At 39.7% G+C, this 12,578-nt stretch overlaps 1 protein-coding gene across 1 annotated transcript; it reads left to right on the top strand.

Annotated features, from left to right (window-relative positions):
• The first annotated feature begins 4,134 nt into the window (after positions 1–4,134).
• On the top strand, positions 4,135–6,763 carry HOXC12 (homeobox C12). Its single transcript, XM_044287384.1, has 2 exons — positions 4,135–4,700; positions 5,485–6,763. Exons 1-2 carry the CDS (start codon positions 4,157–4,159, stop codon positions 5,721–5,723), a joined length of 783 nt encoding a protein of 260 aa, XP_044143319.1. The 5' UTR covers positions 4,135–4,156; the 3' UTR covers positions 5,724–6,763.
• The last annotated feature ends 5,815 nt before the right edge of the window (positions 6,764–12,578 follow it).

The following is a 12,578-nucleotide window of genomic DNA, read 5'->3' as shown; positions in this document are numbered from 1 at the left end:
TGCAACCTGTAATATCAGTATTAATGAGTAGTATTTCGTATGTGTGGGGTTTGCACTTTTGGGACTGTCTGTTAAATGAATATAAAAATGAAATATGTTCTTGCTTTAGGGAATCCTGAGCACTGGATAATTTAATGGAGAGACGGTATCCTCTGCTGGCCAGGGAGGGGAAAAAGCTTCAGCAGCTGCAAATCTCTATCTGGCTAGCTCTTCAGCAGCTGCCTGACACTCTCTTGTCTCTGGCTGATGTATTTTCCATTCTGTTCTTGTTTCTGTGACAGCAGTTTTTCAATCAGTTTTGTTCTAGTTCTGTATTCAGCAGGTAAAGAGGTAAAAACTTTTTTTCATCTTTTGGGAAACATTTTTGTAAAAAAAAAAAAAACTGATGCGATATGCTGTTTTATATTAGTTTGAATCCGATAGAAATTAATAGGATCTATTGAAATGCTAATTTTCTTTACTATTGAAATGACACCAAACATGAACATAAAGGCAAGTACTGGAGTCCCATCCCCAGCTTTATCGTTTTTCCTCATTCCCTATTTCGTTTTTCTCCTTCTTTCATTGTCTTTATTTCTTTAACTCTCGATTCTTTTTTCCATTTCTCTGTGGATCCCTTTATTTGTCTTTCTCTCAATTGTATCTCCTTCACTCTACATTTATAATTTCTACCTACAATGTGTCCATTCTGTCCCTCAACAGTATCCAGAGGTTTTTGGAAAATATCTTTACAACTACCCTTCTATCTTTTTTTGGCAAATCTATTCTGATTGGTGTTCTTTTATTTCTTTCCTCTTACTTTTTTCTATCTTTATTTATTTATTTCTTTTTTGCAGCATTTCTTTGTCATGTTTCCATATAATGGTACACTTATTACCCTCCCTACTAGGCTTTACCTCATCTCTCTCTCTCTCTCTCTCTCTCTCTCTCTTTTTATCTGTGGTAACCTGTGTGTGTATATATATATATATATATATAGCATGGTTTCCTTCTTATCCTCCACTTCTCTCTTATTTCTCTTCCGTCCTTCTTCCATTCCCCCTGTCTCTATCTCTCTACCTCATCTTGTAACCCCACTGTCAGCAATACCCACATCTGTTCAATTGCAAATTCTTTAGCATGTTTTATTATGAACCCAGAACCAAGGTAAATGGCTCCATGTGCAGATCCGAACTGGACAGGCTCCAATAGAAAACATACTGTCAAGAACACTTTAGCTCATGTGGAGTGGAATTTTTCAAATCTCTGATCATTAAATATTTGGACAGCTTTCCTATCAGTAGAGAAAAGCATCCCTTCTTCCCATTGATCTCAACGAGGACTGGAATTAACGAGTCTTTCTAAAAAAAAAAAAAAAAAAGAGAAAGGGGGGAGGACTACTAAATTAAAATGTGTGATCAATGAAGGAGCTCGATTCTCCAATGACACGGTAATGAAAGCTGAAATACTTTTTTTTCTGTAATGGGTATCATATTTGTGCTTGTCATATTAGATTTTTTCTAAGAATTTATTTTGTTAGAGAAAGGAAGGAAGAAAGAAAGAGAGCAAACTGACCAGTCAAATACACCAATGTAGTGTACAGACATTTGAGACCACTGTTTGCGCCATCACTATAGGCAGAATTTTTTGCCTGAAAAGAGAGGAATTCGTTGTAGAATAAAGGGAAGAGGAGATCCACAAAAGCTGGTAAATAACAAGGAGCCATGATCAATAAAGGTTTACAACTCCAAGCTATTTCTCTCCTGCAGCCCCTTCCCCCTCCCCCTCCTCTGTCTCAAGGGCTCATACAAAGGGTTCCCTTTAACACCCTAGACAATGACCTTGAACTGGAGCTTTACAATTTCATATCTTTGTTGTCATGTAATATGTGTCTGAGAGCAGTCCTGGATTACAGCCACAGTGGACTGGTCAGCGGCCATATTTCTGCAATGACTGCAATTCTTCAGGATGGTATTTGCCATGTCACAGCACATATTTATCATAAAGGATTGCCTTTTAAGGACAAATTTTAAAGCCCTTCCTTTATTTTCGTTCCTGTTCTGAGAACTGAGTTGATTCCAGTGTTTACATAGTAGGAAATAAGGATTTGTTCCAGATTATAATCCAGTCTACAATATAATCCATTTGGGAAATGCATTCATTAAAATTCTATAATATTTTATAGCCATTAATAAGCGCTACAGAAGCAGTATAAACAGTGGCAATAGGAACATTGTTTCCAGGCAATATGAGGAAAGTCAGAACATTGTACAAAATGGTGCTTACAAACATAAATATGTTATAAAAATATGTATATACTCACACATGTAACAGAGGTGCTAAATATGCTGTAAACATAAATTCTAAATTCAGTTTGTCTACCTACCGAAAGCGAGAAAGACATCCTGCCGCTGCTGATAGCAATCTGTCACTAATTACTAATACTACTACTAATAATAATAATGATAATATAAATCGTATATATTGCTACTAACAATAATTATCATTATTATTATTATTAATATAAGTAGCAGTAGTATATACAATTTATATTATCATTATTATTATTATTATTATTATTATTATTTCATTTTAAATTTCCAGATTTCATCATAATGATTTTATTCTATGACGTATGCAGCTATTATATAACCATTTCAATATGTGGGTAAAGTACAAATAGCCAGAAAAACGTAATGCCAATGTTATCATTTGCCTGCTCTGCTTCACATTATGCAGATATTGATGCTCACTTATAGGCTTTTATATACAGCCTTCACTACGTAATCCTCTGTGGGGATAAGTAACCATATGAATGTATAACGTAAATACACACATTAAATATAAATATGAGTATCGGAGGCTCAATGCTTACCATTGTGCTTATTCACAGATTACCTATCAGACATATGGATGACGCTATGATCATGAGCTATTTATTTTGTACTGGTATTTCCATTTCGGTTTAATCTGTCACCAGACTAATGGCTACAGTGCACTTTGTAGACACATAATCTTCAGATTCCTACAAAATCGTCAGTAAATATCTCACTGTCATAACCATATTGGAATCTATATGTGTTCTGAGTGTGTAATTTATGAATGCTAATAGGCATCCCGATTACTATTTATTTATTTATTTATTTGTTTGTTTATTTATTCACTTAGTTACTTCTTTACCGTAATGTCAGACATACCGGATGTAGTACTGTAAACAATGTGTGTGTGTGTGTGTGTGTGTGTGTGTGTGTGTGTGTGTGTTTTATCGTTACCATAGATATATGAGATATTGGACTGATAGACCGAGTTGGATAGATAGATAGATAATAGACAGATAGATAGATAGAAAGAAAGAAAGAAAGATAATAGATAGATAGATGATAGATGATAGATAGATAGATAGATAGATAGATAGATAGATAGATAGATAATACATACATATGATAAATAGATAGATATGATATAGATATATAATAGATAATAGATAGATATAAAGATAGATAGATACTATATGCATATGATAAATCGATAGATAGATAGATAGATAGATAGATAGATAGATAGATAGATAGATAGATAGAAGTGATATAGATAGACAGATTATAGAAAGATAGATAGATAGATAGTACTATATACTATGTAGTTGTGTGTATACTTTATATATTAGCATATATGGTAAAACAAAACAAAACAAAAATCTACACACAAAACAAAACAAAAATCTACACACACATACATAGGATGTGTGTGTAGATAGATAGATAGATAGATAGGATAAATCAATAGATGGGTAGACAGACAGTATAAAACAAGTAATCTGTTTGATGTTTGTGCAGAGAGATACAGATGTGTGGGATCTGGATTACACAGTCATTCAGTTAATGACATGTAGCTGGTACACTGTGTCAGTGCAGGTCTACCCCGAGCACTGAGGACTAGGACTGTGGCAGGACTCCCCTGTGCTGGGGGACATCAGGGAAGGCACAAGTAATGAGGACTGAGAATCTTCACACTCTTGTGTCTTGTGCTCAGTAGCCAAGAAGTGGGCGGGCGTCCCCCAGGCGTCTTCGCCTGCTGCCCACGTGACCGCTCTGGGCCAATGGGCGTGAGCTCTAGGTTTGACTATGTTTAATGTCAGATGGCAATAAAGTAGAAGCTGCTGGTGAGGCCCGCGGACATGGGAGAGCATAATCTGCTGAATCCCGGCTTTGTGGGACCGCTGGTCAATATTCACACCGGAGACACCTTTTACTTCCCCAATTTCAGGACCTCAGGGGGGCAGTTACCTGGGCTGCCCTCCCTGTCTTACCCTAGAAGGGACAATGTGTGCTCCCTGCCCTGGGCATCTACAGAGCCCTGCAATGCCTACCCCCAGCCCTATCTCAGCAGCCCCATTAACCCTTCCTTCAGCAGAGCCTGTGATCTGGCCAGGGTAGAGGACACCAAGTGCTACTACCGGGAGGCATGTCCCGATGCCCCCAGCCTGAAGAGAGACGAGCGCCTGAGAGACACTAACGTCCTGATGCCCCTGGACGGAGGCATGGGCGCCAGCACCTTCCACAGCTACGGGGTAGAGGCCGCCCCCCACGACCCTCCGTCCTGCCAGTCCCTGGAGTCTGACTCCAGCTCGTCCCTGGTCAATGAGACCCCCAAGAACCAGAGCAGTGAAGCGGTGACAATGGCCTCTCCGGCTCCCGGCAGCAGCAGCCTCCCCTCCTCCGGTGAGTGCCTGACTACACAGCATGGTGGGGGCAAAGCCACCTACAGGCTGCCCTATGGCCCCTACAGCCCCGCAGCCCTTATAGCCACCACAGCCCCTATAGCCCTTATAGCCCCCATAGCTTGGCTTCAGAGTGAGTGCATTTATTTGGGATCTTGTAGGAGAGCACTGTTTCTATGGGACCAGCCCCACCAGGGGTAGCATTAAATACCCTCATGTTTTATTAGGTGATGCATATTTTAAAGGGGAATGAAAGAGAGGAGGGATCCAGCCATAAACATGTAAATATCCCATAAATATATCACACCATCAAGTCATATGTAGAGGAAGAACGACTCCATTTATTGCCATGGAAATAATCAGCTGCTACGTTTTTTATAATATAGATTATTTATATGCCTTGCAGATGGGGAATAGTGGTCGTTTATATATACCAGATTCCTTAAAAAGATCAAGTCATGTTATAATAATCCAAGTTTGATAATAGTAATAATAACAACAACAGTTGTCTGTAATGAGATTAATTAAATGCCACCATCCTTAGGTAGATTATGAAATACCACATGGATGCCAATGAGAAATGTAAATGTTATCTTTGATTCTGTACAAGGGCTCCCTGGTATCCAATGCACACCAGATCTTGCAAGAAGAGGAAGTAATAATAATAATAATAAGTTGTTTTTAATGACAACCATTAAATGCCACCATGCTTAGGCAAAATATGAAATGCCATATGGATGCCAGTGCCAGTGAGAAATATAAATGTCATCTCTGATTCTCTGCAGGGGCTCCCTGGTATCCAATGCACACCAGATCTCGTAAGAAGAGGAAGCCATATTCCAAGCTCCAGTTAGCTGAATTGGAAGGGGAGTTTATGGTCAATGAATTTATCACCAGGCAACGGAGGAGAGAACTGTCTGACCGGTTGAGCCTCAGTGACCAGCAGGTCAAAATCTGGTTCCAGAACCGACGGATGAAGAAGAAGAGACTCCTCATGAGAGAGCAGGCTATGTCCTTCTTCTAGGTCTCTGCTTCCTCAGCTCCTATGTGGGCTTTACCTGCACAAGAATCTTCTTACTACAACTAGAAACTGACCAGACCCAAGGTTCGTGTTTTTAAATCACCAGCTCCAGACTGCACAATCTTAAAGCCAAAAAAAAAAGTACAAACTGAGATAAACTGAAGGAATGAGGAGATGATTAAGGAGAGATGGACTCAGCTTGGAGCAAGCCTTCCTTCCTATGTAGCTGTTTCTTCTGGTCTTGGGGGGGGGGGGGGGGGGTTAGTTACCAGTCCTTCCATAACCTCAAGCATTGGTTTTTGTACTTGTTCCAGAATCAGCTGAAAGGACAACCATTACTGGTCAGTGTGACTGCACCCCTTACCCTACATGAACTCTGTTCTGTACTTGTGGAGAGGGTAAGTGGTAAGTCCATATGAGTCATGTCAGGCAGTATTGCGGATGTCAACAACTCAAATGTCTTTTATATCATTTGTATTCACAAAGAAGCAACGAATGGCTCCAGATTTATCAAGCTGAACTACACATCCAAAAGGGAATACATGTTCTGCAGTCATAAATCTGGAGAAGATTCCTTGCTGAAATTGTATCTGGTGGGGACCTCAGACTGGTGCTTTTTCCAACATAGGAGTTATTGTCGGAGAAGCATGAAGGAGCCTGCCTGCTTCAGTGTGGATGGGTGTGTTACTACCCCCATCATTTCAGCAGTGGATTGAGAACACACAGCTAGTATGTATAATACCCATACAGTATTACATCGTCTCAGCATGTGCACATACCAAGGGCTGGGGAAAGGAGCAGCACTACATCCAAATACATTTCATTTTATTTTTTATCCCTGTATGTTTATCGGTAAATGTATGTATGTATATATTTATTTTATCGTAATGAATTGTGAGTTTTATTAATATGTTTTCTATACAACACACTAGAAGGAATACAGTTATCTGGCTGACACTGGCATTAAAAGAAGTGAAGACGAATAAATGCCCTCAGTTTATAAAGTGACTTTGAAACCATAAAATATATATTAGTATACAGTCATTAAATTCATTTAATTGGCCTTTGGATTTGCAAGAAATCTTATAAACATGGTCTTGGGAAGTTTAATTGAAGCCATAAAATGCACCGAAGAGAACCTGTTAGGAGAGTGAGAAGTGTGTGCAGTGGTGACATGTGCGGCTCTTTGTGCCCATTGTGTGAATGAGCATGTATATGCCCGTGTGCATGCTTGTGTCATGTCTATATATGCGAATATGAGTATGCCTATGTAGGTGTATACTAATATGTATGTGAATGTACATGTGTGTATGTATGTCATATGTGTGTATGTGTGCAATGCCTGTGTATATCTCTCCCTCTCTCAGTCTCTCTCGAGATATATATATATATATATATATATATATATACACACACACACACACACATTTATACAGTGTTGTACATGAGCCGAGTATAAAACCGCAGATAAAACGGATATAGTCGGAGATAACAGTGTGTGGGATTATTTTTCTCTTCTACAATCTTTGCTCCATTCGTTTTATTTCAAAGGGGATTAATTTTATGACAAAGCAGCAATTTCTAGGATGTTTAAATTACCACCACGTGCTTCCCTTTACGTTCACGGTCATGGCCGGGCAGAACTGGCTCAAGGAGTCTTATTTACGATCTGTAAAGGAGGGAGTCGATCCCAAGGAGGAAAAAAAGGGGGAATGGGGGGCTGCTTTTCATCAAGTTTTTTTTTTTTTTTTTTTTGTCTGCTAGCCCACACGGCTTGATTGCTGGCCACTCACCCATGCTGCTAGTAGAAGAGTACTGTATGCAGCAAGGAGAAGAAAGGACTCATCATAAACAAATCACCTTAATTGCTGCCTCACTGACATGTTGTTATCCAATCCTGGGGGATCCTGATTTTACTGGAAGTCAGATGAGTTCTGGAGATGCAATTAAATGTAGACCTAAGTGCTGAAGCTGCAGTGGGGGTGTATTCCTTGTAGCTTTCAGGACAAAGGTCTGTCAGATAATCCATAGGTAAACCTGCTTCTAGATAGAAATGAGAAGGATTGCATTCACTATCAGCCAGGAGATGACTATGGTCCTAGCAGCAGCTCTGTGTCTCTATCATGGTGTGCTCGCCCTCTTATAATTACCATATGCCTCCAATGTAGGGTCTTTATAGGGATAAAGTTGACACGATTCCTGCCTCACACCTTGGGGTAGGAACATAAAGCTCTGGTCAGATCTGATCGTTATATAAATGTGCTACATAAATAATAACCATCTTGTACTTTATGGCATATCTATTATTAAACTGATTTACCAAACACTTGGACTAGATTAGCTTCATTCATTTGTAGGGAATTGGTGGGATCTGTGCGGTCATCTACCAATACATAGGACACAAAGGATGGTTCTCTATTTCTATTCATAATGAAACCTATAACTTTAAGGATGGACCGTGCAACAAAGCTAATGATACATTTCCTATAGAAACATGGACAGAACCATACTGGTGTTGTGGTTCACAGTTTATTTTAGGGGGGTGGAGCATACATCCTTGTTTGCTGTTTTGATCGAAAAAAATATTTGGCTATATTATTTTTTATTTTTTATTTTTATTTATTTTAATCCAGTTCTAAACACATTTGAAGATTGCTGGTAAGATCTTCATGGGCCATGCAGAGTGTGCCTATGCAGTCTGCCTTGCTATTTCCAGATATGAACATCTAAAAAAAATGTCTGGACATATGTGAACCCAGAGGTGACCAAAGTGCTCAAAAATGTAATCAGCTCTGTCCAGCTCAGGGACCAAACTGTCCCAACATACTTCAGCTGTATCAACCCAATTTAAGGCTTTGTTGAAAACTGCTCCAGTTCTTCCATTTTTCTGTCCTGATCTAGGACCAGAAGAATGGGAAAGAATGGCACTTCTGTATCCATCAAATTATGGAAGTAAACAGGTCCCTGATGGGCCTAATGGACTTTATTTGGGTCTGTTGGCCTTTTACAGGACAAAATAGCACATCTGGCAACCTTACTTTGGCCGTCTTTTTTGAGACTCTGATGCAAACGTGAACCTTTGTTGAAATAGTAATTTTTGTTAGAGAAGTGTCAGAGACCTTCATGTATTTGGGTGGACTTCTAGATGCAATATTCCAACTTCTGGAAAAAAGTGACTAGGCATCAAAAACATGGCATTGGGACCAAAGGTAATATTTTTCACTTTATTTATACCAGAAAATGCATCTAAATTAGGCCTCTTTCACATGAGCGTGAAGGATTGGCTCCGGATGCGCTCAGGGTGCGTTCAGTGAAACTCGCACCATTTTGCAATCAAGTTCAGTTTTTTCCACGTGGGTGCAATGCGTTTTGATAAAAAACTGAAGGTTTACAAATAACATCTCCTAGCAACCATCAAGTGAAAAATGCATTGTATCCGCACTTGTTTCCGGATGCTATGCATTTTTCACTGAAGCCCCATTCACTTCCACGGGCCAGGGCTGCGTGAAAAGCGTAGAATATAGAACATGCCGCGTTTTTTACGTAACACAGAATTGATGCGTGAAAAAAAACGCTTATGTACACAGACCCATTAAAATGAATGGGTCAGGATTTAGTGCGGGTGCTATGCGTTCACGTCACGCCTTAGTCTTCATTCACATGGCCTTTGTTAGACCATTCCATGCACTGGGGGCTGCAATTTGTGGTCTGTGATCCATCCGCACCGCAAAAAAATAGAACATCAAGTGAATGGGTCGGCATCCATGATGCAGGGGTGCACACGGCTGGTGCTTCCATATTGCTGACCCGCTGTTTACAGGCCGTAATATGGGCACGGCTGGACAATGGCCATGTGAATAAGCCCTTAGGCCTCCTACACAGGACTGTATCTGTTTTTTAGCAGGCAAATTGCACATCTGTAAAATACAGATGCAGTCCGCGTGCATCCCGCACTGTTCGTGGGCCCCATTGTAAGGCCTCATGCACACAGCGGCATGTTTGGTCCACAAAAAAATGCGGATCGGATGTGGACCTATACATTTCAATGAAACCGAGAACGATGCCCCATCACACCGTCTCACCGCGTGCTGTCCGCATCTGTATGTCTGTCCATTTTGCTGACAAGGATAAGAAATTGAATAGAAAAGAGAAAGAATAAAATTGTTGGCATGCACACGGCTGGGATCTGTGTTTTTCGGATCCGCAACGGAGCAGAAACGGATACGGTCGGGTGCATTAGGCCTAAGGCCTCGATCACATTCCCCTTTTTCAGTGATGTGTGCTGCCTGCATTTTCTGTGGACAGCACACTTACCCATTGCTTTAATTAGCTTGTTCACACAGTATTTTTTTTACTGGGTGTGAGAGACACGCATTAGGCCTCCTTCACACAGCGATTTGATCAGTGATTTCCATCCGTGATTGTGAGCCAAAACCAGGTGCTGGCCCAGAACACAGAATAGGTGTAAATCTTTCCATTATACCTTATCTCTGTGTAGTCTCCGTTTCTGGTTTTGGCTCAAAATCACTGACAAAAGAAAAAAAAAAAAGCCAGTGTGAACTAGGCCTTACTGTTGCGGACCAAACACTTCCATTGAAGTCTATGGATCTGCGAAAATCACGTACACAACAGGGATAGCCTTGATGTTTTGCCTGTGTTTCGTCCGTTTTTCACCGACCACTGATAGGAGATGGTATGGAAATTTATTTTCAACTCAACAGTGTCCGTGGAATATGGATGACACAGGGAGGGAAAAATACAGACACCAAACACAGATTCTTCTGGAAATAAACAGGGACAGATTATTCCAGAAACGTGGACTGGACATGGAAACCAGAAGGAGTCCTGACTCTGTGTATCTTGTAAAAAAATAAAAATAAAAGTAGAAAAGCATAAAGAACAAGACTATTTCAGAGATCCCATTACTTATAGGACTCTGAAGTGAAATGTGCTAGTCTACATCAGCTGGGGTTCCACTTTTTCTACATGGTAGGCTAGTTCTCTGGGTCCTGAGACACAACTGGATCCATTTGTCTTCATAAGAAGATAAGCTGACATCTAGGGATCTTTCATGGCATGGCATGTAACCCTATATCTGGCCCTACCGCCATGCTTCCCCCTAGAGCTGATGCACACAGCCATAAATGTTTAGCAATCCACAAATCACTGATCTGTAGCACACCAATACTGGATAAGTGCATGCCGACATTTATTTGTTTTACTCCTGCAGAAATGTCCTATGCTTTTCCATAAATGGACAAGAATAGGACATGTTCTATTTTTTATTTTTTGGGGCGGACTTGTGTGCTGTCTGATTCTTTTCTGGCCCCATTGAGATGAATGGGTCAGCAACCCATCCGCCCAAAACAGGATGGGATGTGGACCAAGACTACAGCAGTGTGCATGAGCTGAGGGACCTATGGTCCTGTGGTCTCCTGGTGGTCAGTTTTGTGTCTGCTGGCATCCGTTTTGCCTCTGGATGTACCCCTGACAGATAAGAAAACCCTGCATGCACCATTTCTCTGTCTGGTAGGAGACCTGGCCACTGGTTTTGATGGAGGAAACAATCTCTGATTATTGTTTCTAGCCATAAAAGGCAAAGGAAACCGCTAGACTGAACCACTACATAAAAACCTGGATGAAACGGAGATGTGAAAATTCTCCACAAACCTCCGTTGTTTGAGTGATTCATTGTGGTTTATTATACATTTTAGCTTCTTTGTTTCTTTTTCAGCCCAGTAGATATGCTGCAATAGAGTATGCAGTGACTGAACAAAAATAACTCTATAGCAAGGTTCTTTTTTAGGACCTGCTTTACCATTTAATCTAGCCTGGATTGTGATTCATGCCTTAATGTCTCAAATATGATATCACCTAATTGTGAAGCGTCTATAGAGACCCTAAGGAGAAGCCCCTTTGTTATAATTTCAGATAATGCCATTTATAAGTCGTGTCCTTTGCTAGAGACGGTTTAATTCTACCAGCACAGAACATTAGGTATATCTTTATTTTCAGATATTTAGATTCCCAGTCTCATTGATGTGGATCCAGCTCGGGTCTAGAGAGCTGTAGCCCCCCCTAGCAGCCACTTTTGAGTAATCACATACTCTGATTATTCCCACAACTCCTGGAAATTGTGCTGTGTTGTGGTGTCATTTTATGGAAGATGAATTCCTCTATAAATGTATCCAATGTTCTCAGTATAGAAAATTACAAGTCAGGAAAATTACAGCATTAATGGATTAATCAGTATTGGTGAGGGGGGGGGGAGAGAAAAATTATGGAAAGAGCGTTGTGTACATCAGTTCGAGTTCATTTTATTGTACGATATATATTGTGTCTTTCCTCTCCTAAGATTCCAGTCTTTGTCGTAATGTAATTTATTTGGTTTTATCACTTACTGTTTCTGTGAGTGATTAATATTTGCCATGCAGAAGGCGCCCCCAGCTGCCTTGCTTTAAAAGTACCTGTATGTAGAATATTCCATCCTTTTGTCTGTTTATACAAACCGATTTGGGGATTTTCACTGCCCCTGCAGAGATTCTCAAAAGTAATAAATACAGAAACAGGAACTAGTGTGATTAATAAAAATAATAATAATAATAGAATGAAATAGATTTATTAAAGCCGTTAATAAATTAATATTAAGAAATAAATAATTGAGAGTAATAAAAGAGAAATAAAAAATAATAATAGATATAACGATAAAACATAAAATATAATATATATTTAATAACAGTGTGATGTCAATTATATAAATAATAATTATTAATAATATAATAATAATATAATAATAAATAATACCTACTCCAATTACTGCAAGAAATACACTTTTGTCAATTTATTGTACTGATTTTC

The sequence above is a fragment of the Bufo gargarizans genome, chromosome 3 (genome assembly GCF_014858855.1).
Source record: "Bufo gargarizans isolate SCDJY-AF-19 chromosome 3, ASM1485885v1, whole genome shotgun sequence".
NCBI lineage: Eukaryota > Metazoa > Chordata > Amphibia > Anura > Bufonidae > Bufo > Bufo gargarizans.
Note: the sequence above shows the minus strand (reverse complement) of the source record. Positions and strands in the feature narration are given on the sequence as shown.

Excerpts from the sequence above, each read along its gene's own strand:
- HOXC12 (XM_044287384.1), top strand. The coding sequence starts at position 4,157 with ATGGGAGAGCATAATCTGCTGAATCCCGGCTTTGTGGGACCGCTGGTC. Across the intron at positions 4,701-5,484 it reads CAGCAGCCTCCCCTCCTCCG|GGGCTCCCTGGTATCCAATG; the intron begins GTGAGTGCCTGA and ends GATTCTCTGCAG.